Genomic DNA, 20,436 nt, shown 5'->3' on the forward strand with positions numbered 1-20,436 from the left:
ATCTACTCTGAGGGTATATTTGGAGCTGTGACATGGGATACACACTTACATTTTGTCTGTAAATATATAAATATATTTGTTTTAGCAATACATTAATAAATCCCCACATTATATATAAACCCAACAGTGCAGAAGTCCAACAGACAATCTCAAAGATGCCTGGTTAGGTTTTATTTAGTTTGCCTGGTGAGACTAGTGTACACACTTCCTAATCAGGGCTGTCCTACAGGTGTTCTGTTTAGTCTTTCTTCCTAGTTTGCACAAGACCGTAACATTCCCAATATAAACAATTGACCCTAACCATAAAAAAAACTGTTTTATTTGCCTACAGTATGTCCAAATCCCCCTCTAACTTCCACCCCCACAAACCTTGAGTGAACCAATCAGGAACTCAACAAATATTTGTCAGGCTCTGGTCAGTGTCCATCCTGTGTGTGACCCTGTGTGTGGGTGTGGGGGGGTGTGAGGGCAATTTAAGTGGATGTGCGCTGGTCCCCCTGGCACTCAGACACTGGACACACAAGCAGCGGCTGCTCAGAGCTCTCACATAATGCTGCCCCACGGCCTGTGTGTGGGGCTGATCCTACTGCAGCTCTTGGGGGCATTGGAGGCAGATCTGTGAGTATTTGTGTAGAACTGTGTGTGTGTGGCAGTGAGAGCTGTGTGTGTGGCAGTGAGAGCTGTGTGTGTGGCAGTGAGAGCTGTGTGTGTGGCAGTGAGAGCTGTGTGTGTGGCAGTGAGAGCTGTGTGTGTGGCAGTGAGAGCTGTGTGTGTGGCAGTGAGAGCTGTGTGTGTGGCAGTGAGAGCTGTGTGTTTAGCATGACTGCAATATTCTCTTTATCTCACAGTGTATGTCTTATTATCAGTGTCTGATTGTATCTCACTATGGGGGCTATGCACGAAGCTCCGAGCTTTCGTGACGGCCTGAAAAAAATTATCACGTCCGATAAAAAAAATGAAGCTGATTCACTAAGGCCCTCAGCCCATTTTCTATCGGGCGTACCCAAAACTGGCTTATCGTGCGTGCAATGTTTTTTCCCTGTGCTAGCGCACTGAATCTTCCCGTACGCTAGCTGATAGGAAAAAAAAAGCCGCATGTAATATTTGCATGGAGATTTGCCACCTCCAAGCAAGGCTGTTACAGGCGATCGTACACTAAATAAATACATTTGAATAATAGTGTACATGAGCAGGGGGTCTCCGGAGCTGAACCGCAGTGGTTCAGGAGATACAGGCCCTGTTATGGGGTGCCGGTATCCCCTGCAGAATTTCAATGTCCCGGGCACGTTGCGCGGATGCTTGAAAGTGCAGGGGATACCGGCACCCCATAACGGGGCCTGTATCTCCTGAAGTAGGGGGTCCTCGGACCTGAAACCAACGCGGGTCAGCTCCGGAGACCCCCTGCACATCTATACTATGAAACACATGTATATTAAAAAAAGATTTAACAAACATCAATACACGACCCCCCCCCCCCGCCCTAACACATACAGTACAATAATGTGCAAAATTACTATTATCCAGATATAGATAATAGATATTTGCCCATTATTAAACACTGCATTAGCATACCTCAATAAAGTAAATAAAAACAGTAGCCAGCTAATCCAATGAATACAAGCAGTAACAACATCAACAATGAATTAATTAAACTATTAACCAATGAAACCAATTAATTCCTAAACCAACTCAAAATGAATAGTAACACTAACCAATCAAACCATGAATTACTACAACATTAATGAATGTAACCATTAAAAGACAAAGAAATAAATTCAAACAATATCTGAAATAACCATAAAACGCATTAGCCAACATAATACAACATTAACTACAAACAAACACCAATCGCAAACATTTTATTACATTAAGCAGGGAAAATACAAACAATCACATCCACATAAGAAATGCAGCTCATCGTACGAGCAAAGTTGGACTTTGAAAAATTTCCAGGAAAAAGTCAGTTTTAGAGCGCAAAGTGCCTGTTTGCACGGCTTAGTGAATAGCGCTCGGAGGAACTTCACGTTCTAAGAGCACTTTGCACTCTTAAAACGACTTATCACTGCTTAGTGCATAGCCCCCTATGTGTACTGCACAGTATGTATCATATCTGTCTGTATCTCTGTGTCTTTAGCTATATCTTCTTCCCTCTGTCCCTGTGTGTATAGTTCTCTGTATACTCACTTCATTTACAGCATGGCACATTAATATAATAACATGTCCAGCCATTTAGTGCAGGCCCCATAACACAAATGACTCAATCTTTAATTGTTCAGATAATGCTTATCCTCTGTATCCTCCCCTCATACCCTGCATCCATCTTTAGACTCTATGCTGAGAGCCCCCTCACCTCAGACTATGCTGTGATCCCCCTTTTCATTCCAAATGCCCCCTTTAATTCTACACTGTTACCCACTCTCTCTGAAACCCCCTCACAGTCCATGGTGTGACCCTCCCCCCCCCCATGTGTGACCCCCCCTTCTCATTCTCTGTATCCTCATCCCTCTGAGTTTGTGATCCGTCCTCTCATTCTCTGTGTGTCCCCCACGCACCTGCTCTCACACTTTGTACCCCACACTCTCCGACTCTATACTGTGAACCCTCACTTTATTTCTCTGTATCCCCTGTCTGGACTATACTATGATCTCCCCTCTCATGCACTGTGACTCTTTCACCCCCAAACGGTTTGCTGTGATCCCCCCTCTCACTCTCTGTGTCTCCCTCTCAGACACTATGCTGTGATTGTCCCCTCCGAGATCCGCTTGCCCAAACCTGAGCTGGCCTGTCTCCACCTTTGGGGTGTTGAGGGAGAGAGCAGTGTGCAGCTGATCCTGCATATGAGCACCAAGAACATAACCCTGGTAGACAAGAGCTTCCAGCAGGACACAGTCTCCACCTGCGTCAGATTTCAGGTACAGAGCAGAGCGTACAGCACAGAGAGCAGAACCCAGCGCACAGAACAGAACCCATAATGAATAAATCTTATTACCAACTCATCAACAGACTATTGCAATGCTAACAAAACTGTTTGTCCGATCCCAGGCAGTATAGTTTCTCAAGCTTGTGAAGGAACACACCAAAAAGGCCCTACACTGCACCTCAGTGTGTGCAGAAAGTACGAGTGGTATCTCTCTCAATTACTGAAGGAGCGTCCAACGTAACGGGAGAGACTTTGAAAGGTCCTACTGTAATTGACCGCTATGCCACCCACGCTAACATGCAGTTTGTAGCCTTACTAAGTGTGTAGTTATCAAACGCCCACTATGCTGCCAGGGAAACGCCATTAAAATATTTCTTAACAAACCCCTTGGAGACACCTCACGAATCCCTAGAGATTTGCGAACCCCCTGTTGGGAATCACTGGTATAGAGATGCATCACACAAACGCACAGATGGGGATTTCTGGGGGAAACTGAAAGAGGGAAATGCAACCTATAAATTTAAATGCAGTGCCCTGCAGTTGCCACAGATGCCACAAGAAAAATTTTTTTTCCTGCAGCTTCGGTATAGATGAATTGAGCAGAATCTGACGATTAATATATATCATTCAGGTTCAACAGTCATAAAAAAAGCCAAATTTTCACTGGATGAGTATATATATATATATATATATATATATATATATATATATATATATATATATATATATATATATATATATATATATATATATATGTTAACAATACAGGACAGCCAACGTTTCGGTCCTCACAAATATTATATATATACACACACACACACTCCAGTTCAATATCCCTAATTTCTGTTCATAATGTTTTTAACCACTTTACTGTGGAGTATGCCATCTTAAATCCTATCTTCAACTCACATTTTCCTGGGTGCATATTTCAGTCATTTTAACTGCTAACACCTGGTTATCAGAACTGTCTTATTACAAATAACATTTGTCTTCTGTGCCTCACGTGGTAATTCAGTTGTACCTGGGCAGAACTTAATTCACTGAGTCAGGTGACGTCTTAACCTATACTGTATATTTAGAGTCAGCACCTGCAAGGATAGCAGCATCTCATCTTTAAAGTTTCCCTTTAAGTGCCATACATTGTGGAGTTTAACAGGAGTGGAACAAGACATGGACACATCTTCTGGCCCTGGATTCTGGAGTTGAACTGCGTTGGAAAGGAGAAGAGTTTCTATCACAGACTAATAGGATGCAGCTCTCCTCACTCTGGAGCACCTCCTCTCATACTGTATATTGCATTTCTCACAACTTCTACTTTAGCCTAACTTAATTTTCATTGCCCGGTCCTCACTCAACGGTCTACACTGAACTATCACTCCTCTACTATTTATATTTACTCTGACCTCACTTCTTTTGAAACTACACGCTTCCTTCCACCAGCCTCATTGTGACTCTAACTCCATTCATATCTCCATCTCTCCTTCCATCTCCACTTTTTAGTTCACACAAATTCCTTTCCTACCTGCGCCTTCTGACACTACACAGATATACACCCCGCACTAAAACACCCTTATAAATCCTCCCAACACATTCTCTGTCTTTCCATGCTTCTCCTCCTTGCTTCTGAAGATATCTCTCCCAATCCGGGTCCCTGCCTTATTCCTACATGCTTTTGTCCATCCCTACCACATACAACTTCTACTCCTCCTGGTGTCAACCCCTCTAACATCATACCCAACCCCCATCAACCTCCTCCCGTGCTCCCTTTCTCCTGTGCCCTTTGGAATGCACACTCCATTTCTAACAAGTTCCTCTAATAGGGCCGGCCTTACCTTAACCAGAGGCGGCCTTACTTTTGGAAGGGCCCAAGGCGGGATGCCGGCAGTGGTGCCTTCCTCCTGCAGCGTAACAATGTCGCAATGTCGCGTTATCATGATGTCACGACATCACGTTGTCATGTCAACATGGCCTGTCGCCATGATAATGCGACTCTACAGAAGGAAGGTCGCTTCGCGAAAGGTAAGACCTCCCCCAGCGGCACACACATACACGTGCGCACGCAAACAAACATGCTCACACATACACCTCCCCCAGCTACAGACACCTCCACCCCCTCCTTACATTAAGGTGAGCAGCGGTGAGGTCTTGCGCTGGTTCGGGGACTCCCTAGCTCCCTCCTCCAGCTCTCCTGGAAAGCAGAATTTGGATCCCGGCAGCCACCGGAGCAGGGAGAGGAGGGAGCGCCGGGCCCCCCGAAGGAGCGGGGCCCAAGGCAATTGCCTTGCCCTAAGGCCATCCCGGTTTTCTATGCAGGAATTCTTTTTCTCTCACTCTCTGTTCCTCTTTGCTACTCACTCAGTCTGACTCTGCACTGGAAGCTGCCCTCTATTATGGTGGCCTTTCTTTCTCCCACACTCCGCACCCGGGTGGCAGGGGTGGAGGCGTGGGGCTCTCTCCTCAATCTGCAGTTACCAAACCCTTCCTATTCTTCCCTCTCTTTCCTTTCATTCGAGGCTCACAACGTCCAGCTTTTTTGTCCTCTCCACGTGCCGGTCATCTATCATCGACCTACCCCTACTCATCTCCCTTCTGTCTTTCTAACTTTCAATTCTGACTCTCCTTTTTTCTCTCCTCATACTCCCCTGTTCTTCTCCTGGGGGTCTTCAACTGTCATATTGATAAACCCTCTCTCCCTTGGGCTTCCCACTTTCTCTCTCTAACCTCTTCTTTTGGCCTTCACCAATGGACTGCAGCCAGCACCCACAAAGATGGCCACTATCTAGACCTGTTTTTCATAAAACTTTTCTCTCTCTGATTTCTCCATTTCACCCTTTCCTGTATCTGACTATCTTATCTAATTTTTCTCTCGCTCACTTCTCCCTTTCTCCACCTCCATCTACCCCTCGTTTCTGCTGAGACCTGCATTCTATTAACCTACCAGCTTTTTATTCTACTTAGCACTCCTCCCTCTACTCTGCTCCAGATTATGACAATCTGGTCATGAACTACAACTCTGTCCTATCCTCCCTCTTGATCTACATGCCTCTCTTTCTCTCTGCCGTTCTCACCATTCTAGCCCCAGGCCCTGGCTAAACTGCCACACACATATGCTCTGCTCCTGCATTCCCTCCTCTGAACACCTTTGAAGGAAATCTCGCAGACTTCCTTCACTACAAATTTATCCCATCTTGTTTCAACTCTCCCAGGCTAAACAAACCTACTTTTCGTCACTGATCAGCAATCACGAGTCTAACCTACGCCAACTCTTCTCTGTCTTTGACTCTCTGCTCAGATCACGTCTCTTACCTGTTTTTCTTCCTCCATTTCACCTCTGGACTTTGCTGACTATTTCAAGACAAAGGTGGATTCCATACGTTACGACATCCCCTTTGTTCTCCTCAAATCCTACACCTCTTCCTACTTCTCCTCCTGCCTTCCTCAACTCTTTTTCCGTTGTCACAGAGGAGGGTGTGTCGCTACTGATCTCCTCTTCTACCTCTACCACTTGCCCTCTAAGGGGAGGGGGTCATTTAGCTTGAGAAAGCTTTGAGAAAGCGCCCTGAGAGACGAAAAACGCGTCAGGGGATATTTTGTGCTTTTTTAACCTTTGGCCATTATGCCTAAATAAAGTAATTATTATTCTTTAAAGACCAGCCTCATTCTCCAGTATCAGCAGTGCCCAATTTTTCCGATATCCATTACACACTCTCTAGGTGACCTTACCACATCTCTTGGGTTCCAATACCACCTCTGATGACCCACACATTTACTTCTCTACCCCTGACCTCACTCCTGCTATACAGACCAAAGTTTCTGAATGTCTCGCTACTATATCATCCTGGATGACCCTCTGCTCACTCAAACTTAATATGTCAAAGACTGAGCTCCTCATATTTCCTCCCAAGCCTGGTCCAAGTGCCCCCTTCTACATTATTGTTGGCAGCACGGTCATACACCCAGTATCACAAGCACGCTGCCTAGGGGTCACACTTGACTCCTCCATCACATTCTCCTCTGACATTCAGAATGTAACTAAAACCTGTAATTTTTTCCTCTGTAACATTGCAAAGTTACGCCCTTATCGCTGTTTCTGTTGCTCTACTGCTAAAACTCTAACTCAGGCACTTATTCTCTCCTTTCTTAATCTCCCTTTCAATCGATCCTAAATGCTGCTGCTAGGACTAATTTACTCTCTCCTAAATCTATCTCGGCATCTCCCCTACTGAAATCCATTTCCTGGCTTCCTATCAAATCCCGTTTTAGACACAAAATTCTCCTCCTCACTTTTAAGGCTATACATATCCTCTGCCCCTCCCTACATCTCAGTCCTATATACTCAGCACTAAACACCACCCTGACTCTTGCTCAAGGATGTCTTCTTTCTCACTCATACCTCTGGAATGCTCTTCCACCCAATATCCGACAAGCACCCTCTCTATCCACCTTCAAGACCAGTCTTAAAACACACTTCTTTAACGAAGCATATGGGTAGATCCGTGGATGATACTATTCACTTCATACATCGACCTTGGCCCCTTGCAGTCGCACATACCAGAACATCTTCCTATTGTCTCTGCAAGTTCTTCCTACTTATCAATTTGATTGTAAGCTCTTCAGGGCAGGGACTTCTTTTTCTAATGTTACTTTTATGTCTGAAGCACTTATTCTCCTTATATGTTATATTATTATCTCACGTGTATTACTGCTGTGAAGCGCTATGTACACATTTGGAGCTAAATAGATAAAGATATACATACAGGCAGTCCTCGGTTATCCAACGGGAATCCGTTCTGGGAGTAGCGCTGGATAGTGAAACCATTCTAAAGTGAGTCCCATGTTAATCAGTGGCGGTGAGCGTTGGATAACGCATTCTGGCGTCGAAAAACGGCCCATAGGGAGGCGTTGTAAAGCGTTGGATAAGCCATTCGTTATTAAGTGAAATGTTGGATAGCAAGGACTACCTGTACAAACATACATACAGGAGAGCATCGTATAGCAGTATACAATAACATATAATTAAAATAAATGGCCATCTTTTTACAAAGGAAAGATATACAGGGATATAACACATAAGTAAACATGGGAAGGATGCTGATCCAGGTAGAAATCTGATTGCCATTATTTGGAGTCAGGAAGGAATTTATTTTTCTCCTTATGAGATATCATTGGATGATATGTCACTGGAGTTTGTTATTTGCCTTCCTCTGGACCAATATACTGTAAGTACGGATATAGGATAAAGTATCTGTTGTCTAAATTTAGCACAGGTTGAACTTGATGGATGTACAGTGTCTTTTTTCAACCTCATCTACTATGTAACTATGTAACATGCAATGCATTGCAGGCCTCTCTGGTAGCGGAAGGGTTAACAAAGAAAGCTAGGCCATATTGGGATATAATTATTTCATTCATGGATTCAGCTTCATACAATTTCATCACTTGACCCCTCCCAGTAATAGTTGGTTTCTCCCCTTCAGGTCCCTCCTCCTTCCGAGGGCAATGAGGAGGTGGCTACGCTGGAAGTTTCCATTGAGAGCGGAGGGCAGGCGATAAACAGAAGTAGCAAAGTTCTGGTGAAGAGAGAGAGATCCAACGTTCTGATCCAGACTGACAAATCCGTGTATAAACCAGGACAGACCGGTAACATTTCAGGGACGGGTCCAACACACCAATTATCTGAGTCTCACTGATTTTATGTCTCACAGACTTTTTGCGTCTGTGTCTCATAAACTAGAGAGAGATATAGAGAGAGATTTTTCTAGAGCCCCAAGTGCTACAGTACAGTATATTTACCCCTCAAACCCACAATGTGCACAGAAAAGAGCACAGCTGAGATACCTGGGATATATGCTAATAGGAGTCATTTAAGTATAATTTGCATATCTCTCTCCCTCCGGCTCCAAAACCCCATATTTCAGGGTTTGGAGCACTATCCCTGTTCATGCACCCTTTGGGGGGTTTCAAAGTGTGTCCTAGGGGGGCGCGAACAAATATGAGTAATGGTGGCTGAAGGGGAAATATGGCGCACAAGGTGCTACCGATGCTCAATGTCTATAACGACAATCACCGCCGGCATCGGAACTTTGCGCCCTATAACTCTCTGCTCCGCATCACACGGGAGGGTACGCAGGGGGATGCAGGCAGTATGACATGGTCACATAGTGCGGGAACCCTTCCGGCTGCATGAGATCAGTCTCAGGGGCTCCATTCTACACCCTCCTAGTCTAACCTCTGCAGCCTCCCTCCTCGTCTAACCTCTGCAGCCTCCCTCCTCGTCTAACCTCTGCAGCCTCCCTTCTCGTCTAACCTCTGCAGCCTCCCTTCTCGTCTAACCTCTGCAGCCTCCCTCGTCGTCTAACCTCTGCAGCCTCCCTTCTCGTCTAACCTCTGCAGCTTCCCTCCTCGTCTAACCTCTGCAGCCTCCCTCCTCGTCTAACCTCTGCAGCTTCCCTCGTCGTCTAACCTCTGCAGCCTCCCTCCTTGTCTAACCTCTGCAGCCTCCCTTCTCATCTAACCTCTGCAGCCTCCCTCCTCGTCTACCCTCTGCAGCCTCCCTCCTTTACCCTCCAGTATTTATCCTCAGTGTCCGTCCGTCCCCATTTCCCCCCAACTAAGTGTAATAGATAGGGGGAGATAGGGGGAGATGGCTGTCATGAGGATTGTGGAGGAAGAGAGAAGAATGTGGTGGGGGGGGGGAGAGGAGGAAGATGATATGGGGAGGTGGTCATGGTGGAAGAGAGTTGATGCATGTGGGAAGGTGGTCATGGGGTAGGGAGCTGCATGTGGGGAGGTGGTCATGGGGTAGGGAGCTGCATGTGGGAAGGTGGTCATGGGGCAGGGAGCTGCATGTGGGAAGGTGGTCATGGGGCAAGGAGCTGCATGTGGGGAGGTGGTCATGGGGTAGGGAGCTGCATGTGGGAAGGTGGTCATGGGGCAGGGAGCTGCATGTGGGAAGGTGGTCATGGGGCAGGGAGCTGCATGTGGGAAGGTGGTCATGGGACAGGGAGCTGCATGTGGGAAGGTGGTCATGGGGTAGGGAGCTACATGTGGGAAGGTGGTCATGGGGCAGGGAGCTGCATGTGGGAAGGTGGTCATGGGGCAGGGAGCTGCATGTGGGAAGGTGGTCATGGGGCAGAGAGGTGCGGCATGTGGGGAGGTGGTCATGGGGCAGAGAGGTGCGGCATGTGGGGAGGTGGTCATGGGGCAGAGAGTTGCTGCAGGTCCTAAAGTCCCCTCTCCCGGAGTTAAAAATTTTTTTACATCTTAATTTTTTACAGTGAAATTTCGAGTTGTTTCTCTAAAAGAGAATCTCCAACCAGACAATGTGCAGGTGAGCGGGGAGTCACACACAGAGCAGGGAGCACAGGGTGTCACACACAGAGCAGGGAGCACAGGGAGTCACACACAGAGCGGGGCACACAGGGAGTCACACACAGAGCAGGGAGCACAGGGAGTCACACAGAGCAGGGAGCACAGGGAGTCACACACAGAGCAGGGAGCACAGGGAGTCACACACAGAGCAGGGAGCACAGGGAGTCACACACACAGAGCAGGGAGCACAGGGAATCAAGCACAGAGCAGGGAGCACAGGGAGTCACACACACCGCAGGGAGCACAGGGAGTCACACAGAGCAGGGAGCACAGGGAGTCACACACAGAGCAGGGAGCACAGGGTGTCACACACAGAGCAGGGAGCACAGGGTGTCACACACAGAGCAGGGAGCACAGGGTGTCACACACAGAGCAGTGAGCACAGGGAGTCACACACAGAGCAGGGAGCACAGGGAGTCACACACAGAGCTGGGAGCACAGGGAGTCACACATACAGAGCAGGGAGCACAGGGAGTCACACACAGAGCAGGGAGCACAGGGAGTCACACACAGAGCAGGGAGCACAGGGAGTCACACACACAGCAGGGAGCACAGGGTGTCACACACAGAGCAGGGAGTCACACACAGAGCAGGGAGCACAGGGAGTCACACAGATCAGGGAGCACAGGGAGTCACACACACACAACAGGGAGCACAGGGAGTCACACACACAGAGCAGGGAGCACAGGGAGTCACACACAGAGCAGGGAGCACAGGGAGTCACACACAGAGCAGGGAGCACAGGGAATCACACACAGAGCAGGGAGCACAGGGAGTCACACACAGAGCAGGGAGCACAGAGACACACACACAGAGCAGGGAGCACAGGGAGTCACACACAGAGCAGGGAGCACAGGGAGTCACACACAGAGCAGGGAACACAGGGTTTCACACAAAGAGCATGGAGCACAGGGTGCCACACACAGCAGGGAGCACAGGGAGTCACACACAGAGCAGGGAGCACAGGGAGTCACACACAGAGCAGGGAGCACAGGGAGTCACACGCAGAGCAGGGAGCACAGGGAGTCACACACAGAGCAGGGAGCACAGGGAGTCACACACAGAGCAGGGAGCACAGGGTGTCACACACAGAGCAGGGAGCACAGGGAGTCACACACAGAGCAGGGAGCACAGGGAGTCACACACAGAGCAGGGAGTCACACACAGATCAGGGAGTCACACACAGAGCAGGGAGCACAGGGAGTCACACACAGAGCAGGGAGCACAGGGAGTCACACACACCGCAGGGAGCACAGGGAGTCACACAGAGCAGGGAGCACAGGGAGTCACACACAGAGCAGGGAGCACAGGGTGTCACACACACAGCAGGGAGCACAGGGAGTCACCCACACAGCAGGGAGCACAGGGAAGTCACACAGAGCAGGGAGCACAGGGAGTCACAAACAGAGCAGGGAGCACAGGGAGTCACACACAGAGCAGGGAGCACAGGGAGTCACCCACACAGCAGGGAGCACAGGGAGTCACACACACAGCAGGGAGCACAGGGACTCACACAGATCAGGGAGCACAGGGAGTCACACACAGAGCAGGGAGCGCAGGGAGTCACACACAGAGCAGGGAGCACAGGGAGTCACACACAGAGCTGGGAGCACAGGGAGTCACACACAGAGCAGGGAGCACAGGGAGTCACACACAGAGCAGGGAGCATAGGGTGTCACATACAGAGCAGGGAGCACAGGGAGTCACACACAGAGCAGGGAGCACAGGGAGTCACACACACAGCAGGGAGCACAGGGAGTCACACACAGAGCAGGGAGCATACGGAGTCACACACAGAGCAGGGAGCACAGAGCAGGGAGCACGGAGTCACACACAGAGCAGGGAGCACAGAGCAGGGAGCACAGGGAGTCACGCACAGAGCAGGGAGCACAGCGAGTCACACACAGAGCAGGGAGCACAGGGAGGCACCTACAGAGCAGGGAGCACAGGGAGTTACACACAGAGCAGGGAGTCACACACAGAGCAGGGAGCACAGGGAGTCACACACAGAGCAGGAAGTCACACACAGATCAGGGAGCACAGGGAGTCACACACAGAGCAGGGAGCACAGGGTTTCACACACAGAGCAGGGAGCACAGGGTGCCACACACAGAGCAGGGAGCACAGGGAGTCACACACACAGCAGGGAGCACAGGGAGTCACACAGATCAGGGAGCACAAGGTGCCACACAGAGAGCAGGGAGCACAGGGAGTCACACACAGAGCAGAGAGCACAGGGAGTCACACACAGATCAGGGAGTCACACACAGAGCAGGGAGCACAGGGAGACACACACAGAGCAGGGAGCACAGGGAGTCACACACAGAGCAGGGAGCACAGGGTTTCACACACAGAGCAGGGAGCACAGTGAGTCACACACAGAGCAGGGAGCACAGGGAGTCACACACATAGAGCAGGGAGCACAGGGAGTGACACACAGAGCAGGGAGCACAGGGAGTCACACATAGAGCAGGGAGCACAGTGAGTCACACACAGAGCAGGGAGCACAGGGAGTCACACACAGAGCAGGGAGCACAGGGAATCACACACAGAGCAGGGAGCACAGGGAGTCACACACAGAGCAGGGAACACAGGGTTTCACACAAAGAGCATGGAGCACAGGGTGCCACACACAGCAGGGAGCACAGGGAGTCACACACAGAGCAGGGAGCACAGGGAGTCACACACAGAGCAGGGAGCACAGGGAGTCACACGCAGAGCAGGGAGCACAGGGAGTCACACACAGAGCAGGGAGCACAGGGAGTCACACACAGAGCAGGGAGCACAGGGTGTCACACACAGAGCAGGGAGCACAGGGAGTCACACACAGAGCAGGGAGCACAGGGAGTCACACACACAGAGCAGGGAGTCACACACAGATCAGGGAGTCACACACAGAGCAGGGAGCACAGGGAGTCACACACAGAGCAGGGAGCACAGGGAGTCACACACACCGCAGGGAGCACAGGGAGTCACACAGAGCAGGGAGCACAGGGAGTCACACACAGAGCAGGGAGCACAGGGTGTCACACACACAGCAGGGAGCACAGGGAGTCACCCACACAGCAGGGAGCACAGGGAAGTCACACAGAGCAGGGAGCACAGGGAGTCACAAACAGAGCAGGGAGCACAGGGAGTCACACACAGAGCAGGGAGCACAGGGAGTCACCCACACAGCAGGGAGCACAGGGAGTCACACACACAGCAGGGAGCACAGGGACTCACACAAATCAGGGAGCACAGGGAGTCACACACAGAGCAGGGAGCGCAGGGAGTCACACACAGAGCAGGGAGCACAGGGAGTCACACACAGAGCTGGGAGCACAGGGAGTCACACACAGAGCAGGGAGCACAGGGAGTCACACACAGAGCAGGGAGCATAGGGTGTCACATACAGAGCAGGGAGCACAGGGAGTCACACACAGAGCAGGGAGCACAGGGAGTCACACACACAGCAGGGAGCACAGGGAGTCACACACAGAGCAGGGAGCATACGGAGTCACACACAGAGCAGGGAGCACAGAGCAGGGAGCACGGAGTCACACACAGAGCAGGGAGCACAGAGCAGGGAGCACAGGGAGTCACGCACAGAGCAGGGAGCACAGCGAGTCACACACAGAGCAGGGAGCACAGGGAGGCACCTACAGAGCAGGGAGCACAGGGAGTCACACACAGAGCAGGGAGTCACACACAGAGCAGGGAGCACAGGGAGTCACACACAGAGCAGGGAGTCACACACAGATCAGGGAGCACAGGGAGTCACACACAGAGCAGGAAGTCACACACAGATCAGGGAGCACAGGGAGTCACACACAGAGCAGGGAGCACAGGGTTTCACACACAGAGCAGGGAGCACAGGGTGCCACACACAGAGCAGGGAGCACAGGGAGTCACACACACAGCAGGGAGCACAGGGAGTCACACAGATCAGGGAGCAAAAGGTGCCACACAGAGAGCAGGGAGCACAGGGAGTCACACACAGAGCAGAGAGCACAGGGAGTCACACACAGATCAGGGAGTCACACACAGAGCAGGGAGCACAGGGAGACACACACAGAGCAGGGAGCACAGGGAGTCACACACAGAGCAGGGAGCACAGGGTTTAACACACAGAGCAGGGAGCACAGGGAGTCACACACAGAGCAGGGAGCACAGTGAGTCACACACAGAGCAGGGAGCACAGGGAGTCACACACATAGAGCAGGGAGCACAGGGAGTGACAAACAGAGCAGGGAGCACAGGGAGTCACACATAGAGCAGGGAGCACAGTGAGTCACACACAGAGCAGGGAGCACAGGGAGCCACACACAGAGCAGGGAGCACAGGGAGTCACACACAGAGCAGGGAGCACAGGGTGTCACACACAGATCAGGGAGCACAGTGAGTCACACACAGAGCAGGGAGCACAGGGAGTCACACACAGAGCAGGGAGCACAGGGAGTCACACACAGAGCAGTGAGCACAGGGAGTCACACACAGAGCAGGGAGCACAGGGAGTCAGACACAGAGCAGGGAGCACAGGGAGTCACACACACAGCAGGGAGCACAGGGAGTCACACACACAGCAGGGAGCACAGGGAGTCACACACAGAGCAGGGAGCACAGGGAGTCACACACAGAGCAGGGAGCACAGGGAGTCACACAGAGCAGGGAGCACAGGGAGTCTCACACAGAGCAGGGAGCACAGGGTGCCACACACAGAGCAGGGAGCACAGGGTGTCACATACAGAGCAGGGAGTCACACACAGAGCAGGGAGCACAGGGAGTCACACACAGAGCAGGGAGTCACACACAGAGCTGGGAGCACAGGGTGTCACATACAGAGCAGGGAGTCACACACAGAGCACGGAGCACAGGGTGGCACATACAGAGCAGCACATACATGTATGATATGTTTCCTAATGTCTCATTTATCTGTTTTATTTCAGTTTCCCGTTATAGAATTACAGGTACAGATAATACATTATATACCTGAGTGAGTGAGATGCAGAGAAGAGCTGTGTGTGATGGGCTGGAAGTACTAATGAGCACCAGTATTCAGCTGCAGTGTGTGGGTGGGGGCTCTGTATGAGGTATGTGCTTCATGGGGCAGGAATCAGGTGCAGTGTGTGGGTGGGGGCTCTGTGTGAGGTATGTGCTTCATGGGGCAGGAATCAGGTGCAGTGTGTGGGTGGGGGCTCTGTATGAGGTATCTGCTTCATGGGGCAGGAATCAGGTGCAGTGTGAGGTGGGGGCTCTGTATGAGGTATGTGGGATTCCGAAATTTTAGCAACCAGTTCTCTTTCACCTTACCATCCTTTCATAGTGAAAAATCACCATCATCAGCTCTCCCCTTCATCATCAGATCTCTCCCTGATAATATAATCATCATCATCATCAGCTTCTCCCCCTCATCATCTTCAGATCTCTCCCAGTCCCCCTCATCATCATCAGATATCCCCCAGTCCACCTCATCATCATCAGATCTCCCTCAGTCCCCCTCATCATCATCAGATCTCTCCCAATCCCACTCATAATCATCAGATCTCCCTGAATTCCCAGCAGCATCCTCACAGCTCCCCCAGTCCCCCTCAGATCTTCCCCAGTACCCCTCAGAATCCTCAGATCTCCCCAGTCCCCTCTGATATCCCCCAGTCCCCCTCAGCATCCTCAGATCTCCCCCAGTCCCCTCTGATATCCCCCAGTCCCCCTCAGCATCCTCAGATCTCCCCCAGTCCCCTCTGATATCCCCCAGTCCCCCTCAGCATCCTCAGATCTCCCCCAGTCCCCTCTGATATCCCCCAGCCCCCCACAGATCTTCCCCAGTCCCCCTCAGAATCCTCAGATCTCCCCAGTCCCCTCTGATATCCCCCAGTCCCCCTCAGCATCCTCAGATCTCCCCCAGTCCCCTCTGATATCCCCCAGTCCCCCTCAGCATCCTCAGATCTCCCCCAGTCCCCTCTGATATCCCCCAGGCCCCCTCAGCATCCTCAGATCTCCCCCAGATCTCCCAAAGTCCCCCTCAGATCTCCTCCAGTCCCCTTCAGATCTCCCCCAGTCCCCTCAGCATCCTCAGATCTCCTCCAGTCCCCCTCATATCTCCCCCAGTCCCCCTCCCATCCTCCATGCCTACCTGGGAGGACACAGGCATGGGGAGATGGTATGTGGCATGTGGCAGGAGCGAGGTGCTGTTTGATAGGTGGGGGCTCCATGTTGCAAAAAATATTGTGCTGTTCTCTTCCAGGATCCAGGCAAGAACCGGATTGGCCAGTGGCTGAACGTGAGCCTCCAGCAGGGAATCGCTGATCTTTCTCTCCCCCTCTCTTCCGAGCCTCCCTTGGGGGAATATTCCATCCGGGTCAAAGACACCGTCCATACTTTTAGTGTGGAGGAATATGGTGAGGATCCTTCCCGCCTGCTCTCAGCTCTGCCGCTGGCTCCGTGTCTGACCTCTGACCCTGACCCAATTCCCCTCTTTTCTCAGTGCTTCCGAAATTTGAGGTCACTCTCCAGTTCCCTAAAGTTGTCACAGTTTCTGAGGAACATTTTACATTGAAACTATGCAGCAGGTGAGAAAGGTTACACCCTGTGTTCACTGTGTGTATTGTACTGTATATTCCCTGTGGGTGTCATTGAGGGACAGTGACACCCTTTGGTCACTGTGTGTATTGCATTGTACTGTATATTCCCTGTGGGTGTCATTGAGGGACAGTGACACCCTTTCTCCCCATCCTGAGTCTCTCTCTCCATGCTGTGTCTCTCTCTCCATGCGGTGTCTCCCTCTCCATGCTGTGTCTCCCTCTCCACGCTGTGTCTCCCTCTCCACGCTGTGTCTCCCTCTCCACGCTGTGTGTCTGTCTCTCTCCCAATGCTGGGTGTCTGTATCTCTCCCAATGCTGGGTGTCTGTCTCTCTCCCCATGCTGTGTATCTGTCTCTCTCCGCATGCTGTGTGTGTGTCTCTCTCCCCATGCTGTGTGTCTGTCTCTCTCCCCATGCTGTGTGTCTGTCTCTCTCCCCATGCTGTGTGTCTGTCTCTCTCCCCATGCTGTGTGTCTCTCTCCCCATGCTGTTTCTGTCTGTCTCCCCATGCTATTTCTGTCTCTCTCCCCATGCTGTTTCTGTCTCTCTCCCCATGCTGTTTCTGTCTCTCTCCCCATGCTGTGTGTCTGCCTCTCTCCCCATGCTGTGTGTCTGTCTCTCTCCCCATGCTGTGTGTCTGTCTCTCTCCCCATGCTGTGTGTCTGTCTCTCTCCCCATGCTGTGTGTCTGTCTCTCTCCCCATGCTGTGTGTCTGTCTCTCTCCCCATGCTGTGTGTCTGTCTCTCTCCCCATGCTGTGTCTGTCTCTCTCCCCATGCTGTTTCTGTCTCTCTCCCCATGCTGTGTCTGTCTCTCTCCCCATGCTGTGTCTGTCTCTCTCCCCATGCTGTGTCTGTCTCTCTCCCCATGCTGTGTCTGTCTCTCTCCCCATGCAGTGTCTGTCTCTCTCCCCATGCAGTGTCTCTCTCTCTCTCCCCATGCTGTGTCTCTTTCTCCCCCCATTCTGTCTGTCTCCCTAGAGTGTGAGCGTGAGTGTGTGTGTTTTTTCTCTCCCTATTCTTCACCCTACCTGTCACTGTGGTGGAGCATGGTTGGGTGGGGAGCAATCTTGAGCCTTGGCAGCAGACACTGACTCACTTCCGGGTCTCACTGCTGGGGCTCTCCTCCTGCTCTCCTCTCTGCCAGCATTCTCTGCTCTCTGCTGCCCCCCCCCTGCCAGCATTCTCTGCTGCTCTGATGGTCAAAACTGGGACAGTCAGAAAAAAACGGGACATTTTAAAGAATGTCGGGCAGCCGAGACAAACCTTAAAAAAACGGGACTGTCCCAGCTAAACCGGGACATCTGGTCACCCTAACTATTACACCCTTTGGTCACTTGTGTATTGCATTGTATATCCCTGTGGGCATCGTGGAGGGACAGTGACACCCTTTGGTCACTGTGTGTATTACATTGTATTTTCCCCGTGGGTATCATGGAGTAACTGTGATACTCTGTCGTCACTGTGTGTATTGCAAAGTTTATGTATTAAAGCAGTGGTACCCAACCTTTTTTTACATTGAGCACCTCCGGCTACAAAATATTTGTTAACCCCTTATTAATCGTATTGCCTACTCATCAGACTATTGCTAACAAAATTGCTTGATATTCTCACGCAGTATTGTGTCCTGCCCAATAAGGCCCCAAACAGCACCTAAGTGCAGACAGCGTGGGTGGTCTAGCTGTCAATTACTGCAGGAGCTTTGGAAGTCACACCCCACAATGCCTTCCTGCTTTGAATGCAAAGCATTGTGGGGACTGACTTTGGAAACTCCTGCAGTGATTGACAGCTATACCACCCACGCTAGAGTTGCAGTCTGTGGCCAAGTCCGCAGTCCCCACACAGGCTCAGGAGCCAGCTATACTGCCTGTGATCCGCCATTACATTATATTTTTTGGGGAAACCCTTCGAGACACCTCACAAACCCCAGGGGTTTCCACACCAGGGTTGGGAATCACTGTATTAGATAATATTTGTATGGATATCATGCAGTTACGGAGACACTGTGTACTACAGGTTTTTTCCCATACTGTACAGTATGTACAGTATAAAGGAGTTACCGTGACACCCTGGGGTTCACTGTGTTTTGCTTGATATACTGTTGTACCTATGAAGAAGTGACAGTAACACCCAGTGTTTGCTAACAGTTCCTATTTTCATTTTGGTAGTCTTTTCTGTGTATAAATCCCATACAGTAGTAACAACGGGACAGGGGATTTGAGCTGTTTTATTCCCTTTCCCGTCAGATACACCTATGGGAAGCCAGTGCAAGGGGAGTTTACCAGTGCGGTGTGCCGGAAAGCTTTAAACTACTACTGGATGAGACGTCAATATGAGAAGCCAATTGATCTGTGTGTTTACTTCAGTGGGAAGGTGAGTAAAGAGTGTGAGATGGGATAGTGGATGTGTCCATTGGACTCTGTAGCTACAGACAGACTGAGCTGCCCCGGGCAGTATAGTGGTACAGTGTCTGACCTTAGAAACATTCTCAATGTATTAGATATTGGGGGAAAGTAGTGGGGTTCTTGGGTTGTAATTTGTACAGTCACGCCTCGGACAGTGGCCACAGGTCACACTCTAGACCTGTGGCAGAGCGAGGTTGGCCTAACACTTGCATCTCTCCCTCAGCTGGACAAATCTGGCTGCTCCACAGAGCAAGTGAAAACTGAGACCTTTAACCTGAATTCTCGGAATGGGTTGAGTAGTGATTTGGTGGGAACGGCCTCTATCACCGAGGAGGGGACAGGTAAGTGACTTGCATTTGAGGAGAGAGATTGCTTAGTTGCTGAGTCTATTAATCATGGCAACGCGGCGTCAAATTACGCGGTGGGGTCACGTGACCCGCAACGTCATTTGAAGCAGTATATTTAAAACCAGAGACAGAACATAAAACACAGACAGAGCTCAGTGCACATCCAGTGATGTCTTTTAGTTTAACATTTTTGGCCAAAATTGTTGTAAGCCCCTGAGCCACTGCACGGCAGACCACATTTCCAGGGGGAAAGCAGTGCCTTCGGGGGAGGAGGGAGCGAAGGAAGGGGGCCGCAGCTGCAAAAGTTTGCGCAGCGCTGTCCTAACACATACAGTACAGCAATGGGAAAAATTACTATTATACAGATATGGATAATAGTGCATTTGCCCATTAAAAATAAAACATTACCCTGCCATCATAAAACTAAATAAAAGTTGCACTTAACCCTGCCAGGATGGAGGCCACCCACATCTTCCTCCCCGTCCTTGTCCTCCGTTGCCAGGAACATTACAATAAAAAATACAAACTAATGGTCCCTAACCCCTTAATCACCTTAGTGGTTAGTAACCGCTATAGTAATTAAGGGGTTAACCGCCCTCAACCCACCTGGGAGGCCAAACCACCCTCCCTGGGGCAACTACCCCCACCCTCCACCCCCATTACCCATTGATTGTCACAGTGTTAAAGCATGCCTATATAGTATGCCACTATTGCAATAAATGAGCAAGCTAAAAAACATGCACAAAATAAAACACATTACATTTTTAAAAATACATTAGAAATGTCAATAAACCAATTAAATGGCATAGTGTTAAACCATGCCCATATACTGCTGC

At 50.5% G+C, this 20,436-nt stretch overlaps 1 protein-coding gene across 1 annotated transcript in view; it reads left to right on the forward strand.

Annotated features, from left to right (window-relative positions):
* The first annotated feature begins 459 nt into the window (after positions 1 to 459).
* Positions 460 to 20,436, forward strand: part of LOC142501949 (alpha-2-macroglobulin-like) — a 69,486-nt gene continuing 49,509 nt past the window's right edge. The window contains exons 1-9 of the mRNA XM_075612579.1: positions 460 to 618; positions 2,729 to 2,912; positions 8,398 to 8,560; positions 10,198 to 10,250; positions 15,220 to 15,240; positions 16,515 to 16,668; positions 16,755 to 16,839; positions 19,095 to 19,221; positions 19,477 to 19,594. Coding sequence (XP_075468694.1) covers positions 482 to 618; positions 2,729 to 2,912; positions 8,398 to 8,560; positions 10,198 to 10,250; positions 15,220 to 15,240; positions 16,515 to 16,668; positions 16,755 to 16,839; positions 19,095 to 19,221; positions 19,477 to 19,594 — 1,042 coding nt within the window. The 5' untranslated portion in view covers positions 460 to 481. The remainder of the gene's footprint in view (positions 619 to 2,728; positions 2,913 to 8,397; positions 8,561 to 10,197; positions 10,251 to 15,219; positions 15,241 to 16,514; positions 16,669 to 16,754; positions 16,840 to 19,094; positions 19,222 to 19,476; positions 19,595 to 20,436) is intronic.

Source organism: Ascaphus truei, chromosome 8 (assembly GCF_040206685.1).
Source record: "Ascaphus truei isolate aAscTru1 chromosome 8, aAscTru1.hap1, whole genome shotgun sequence".
Lineage (NCBI taxonomy): Eukaryota > Metazoa > Chordata > Amphibia > Anura > Ascaphidae > Ascaphus > Ascaphus truei.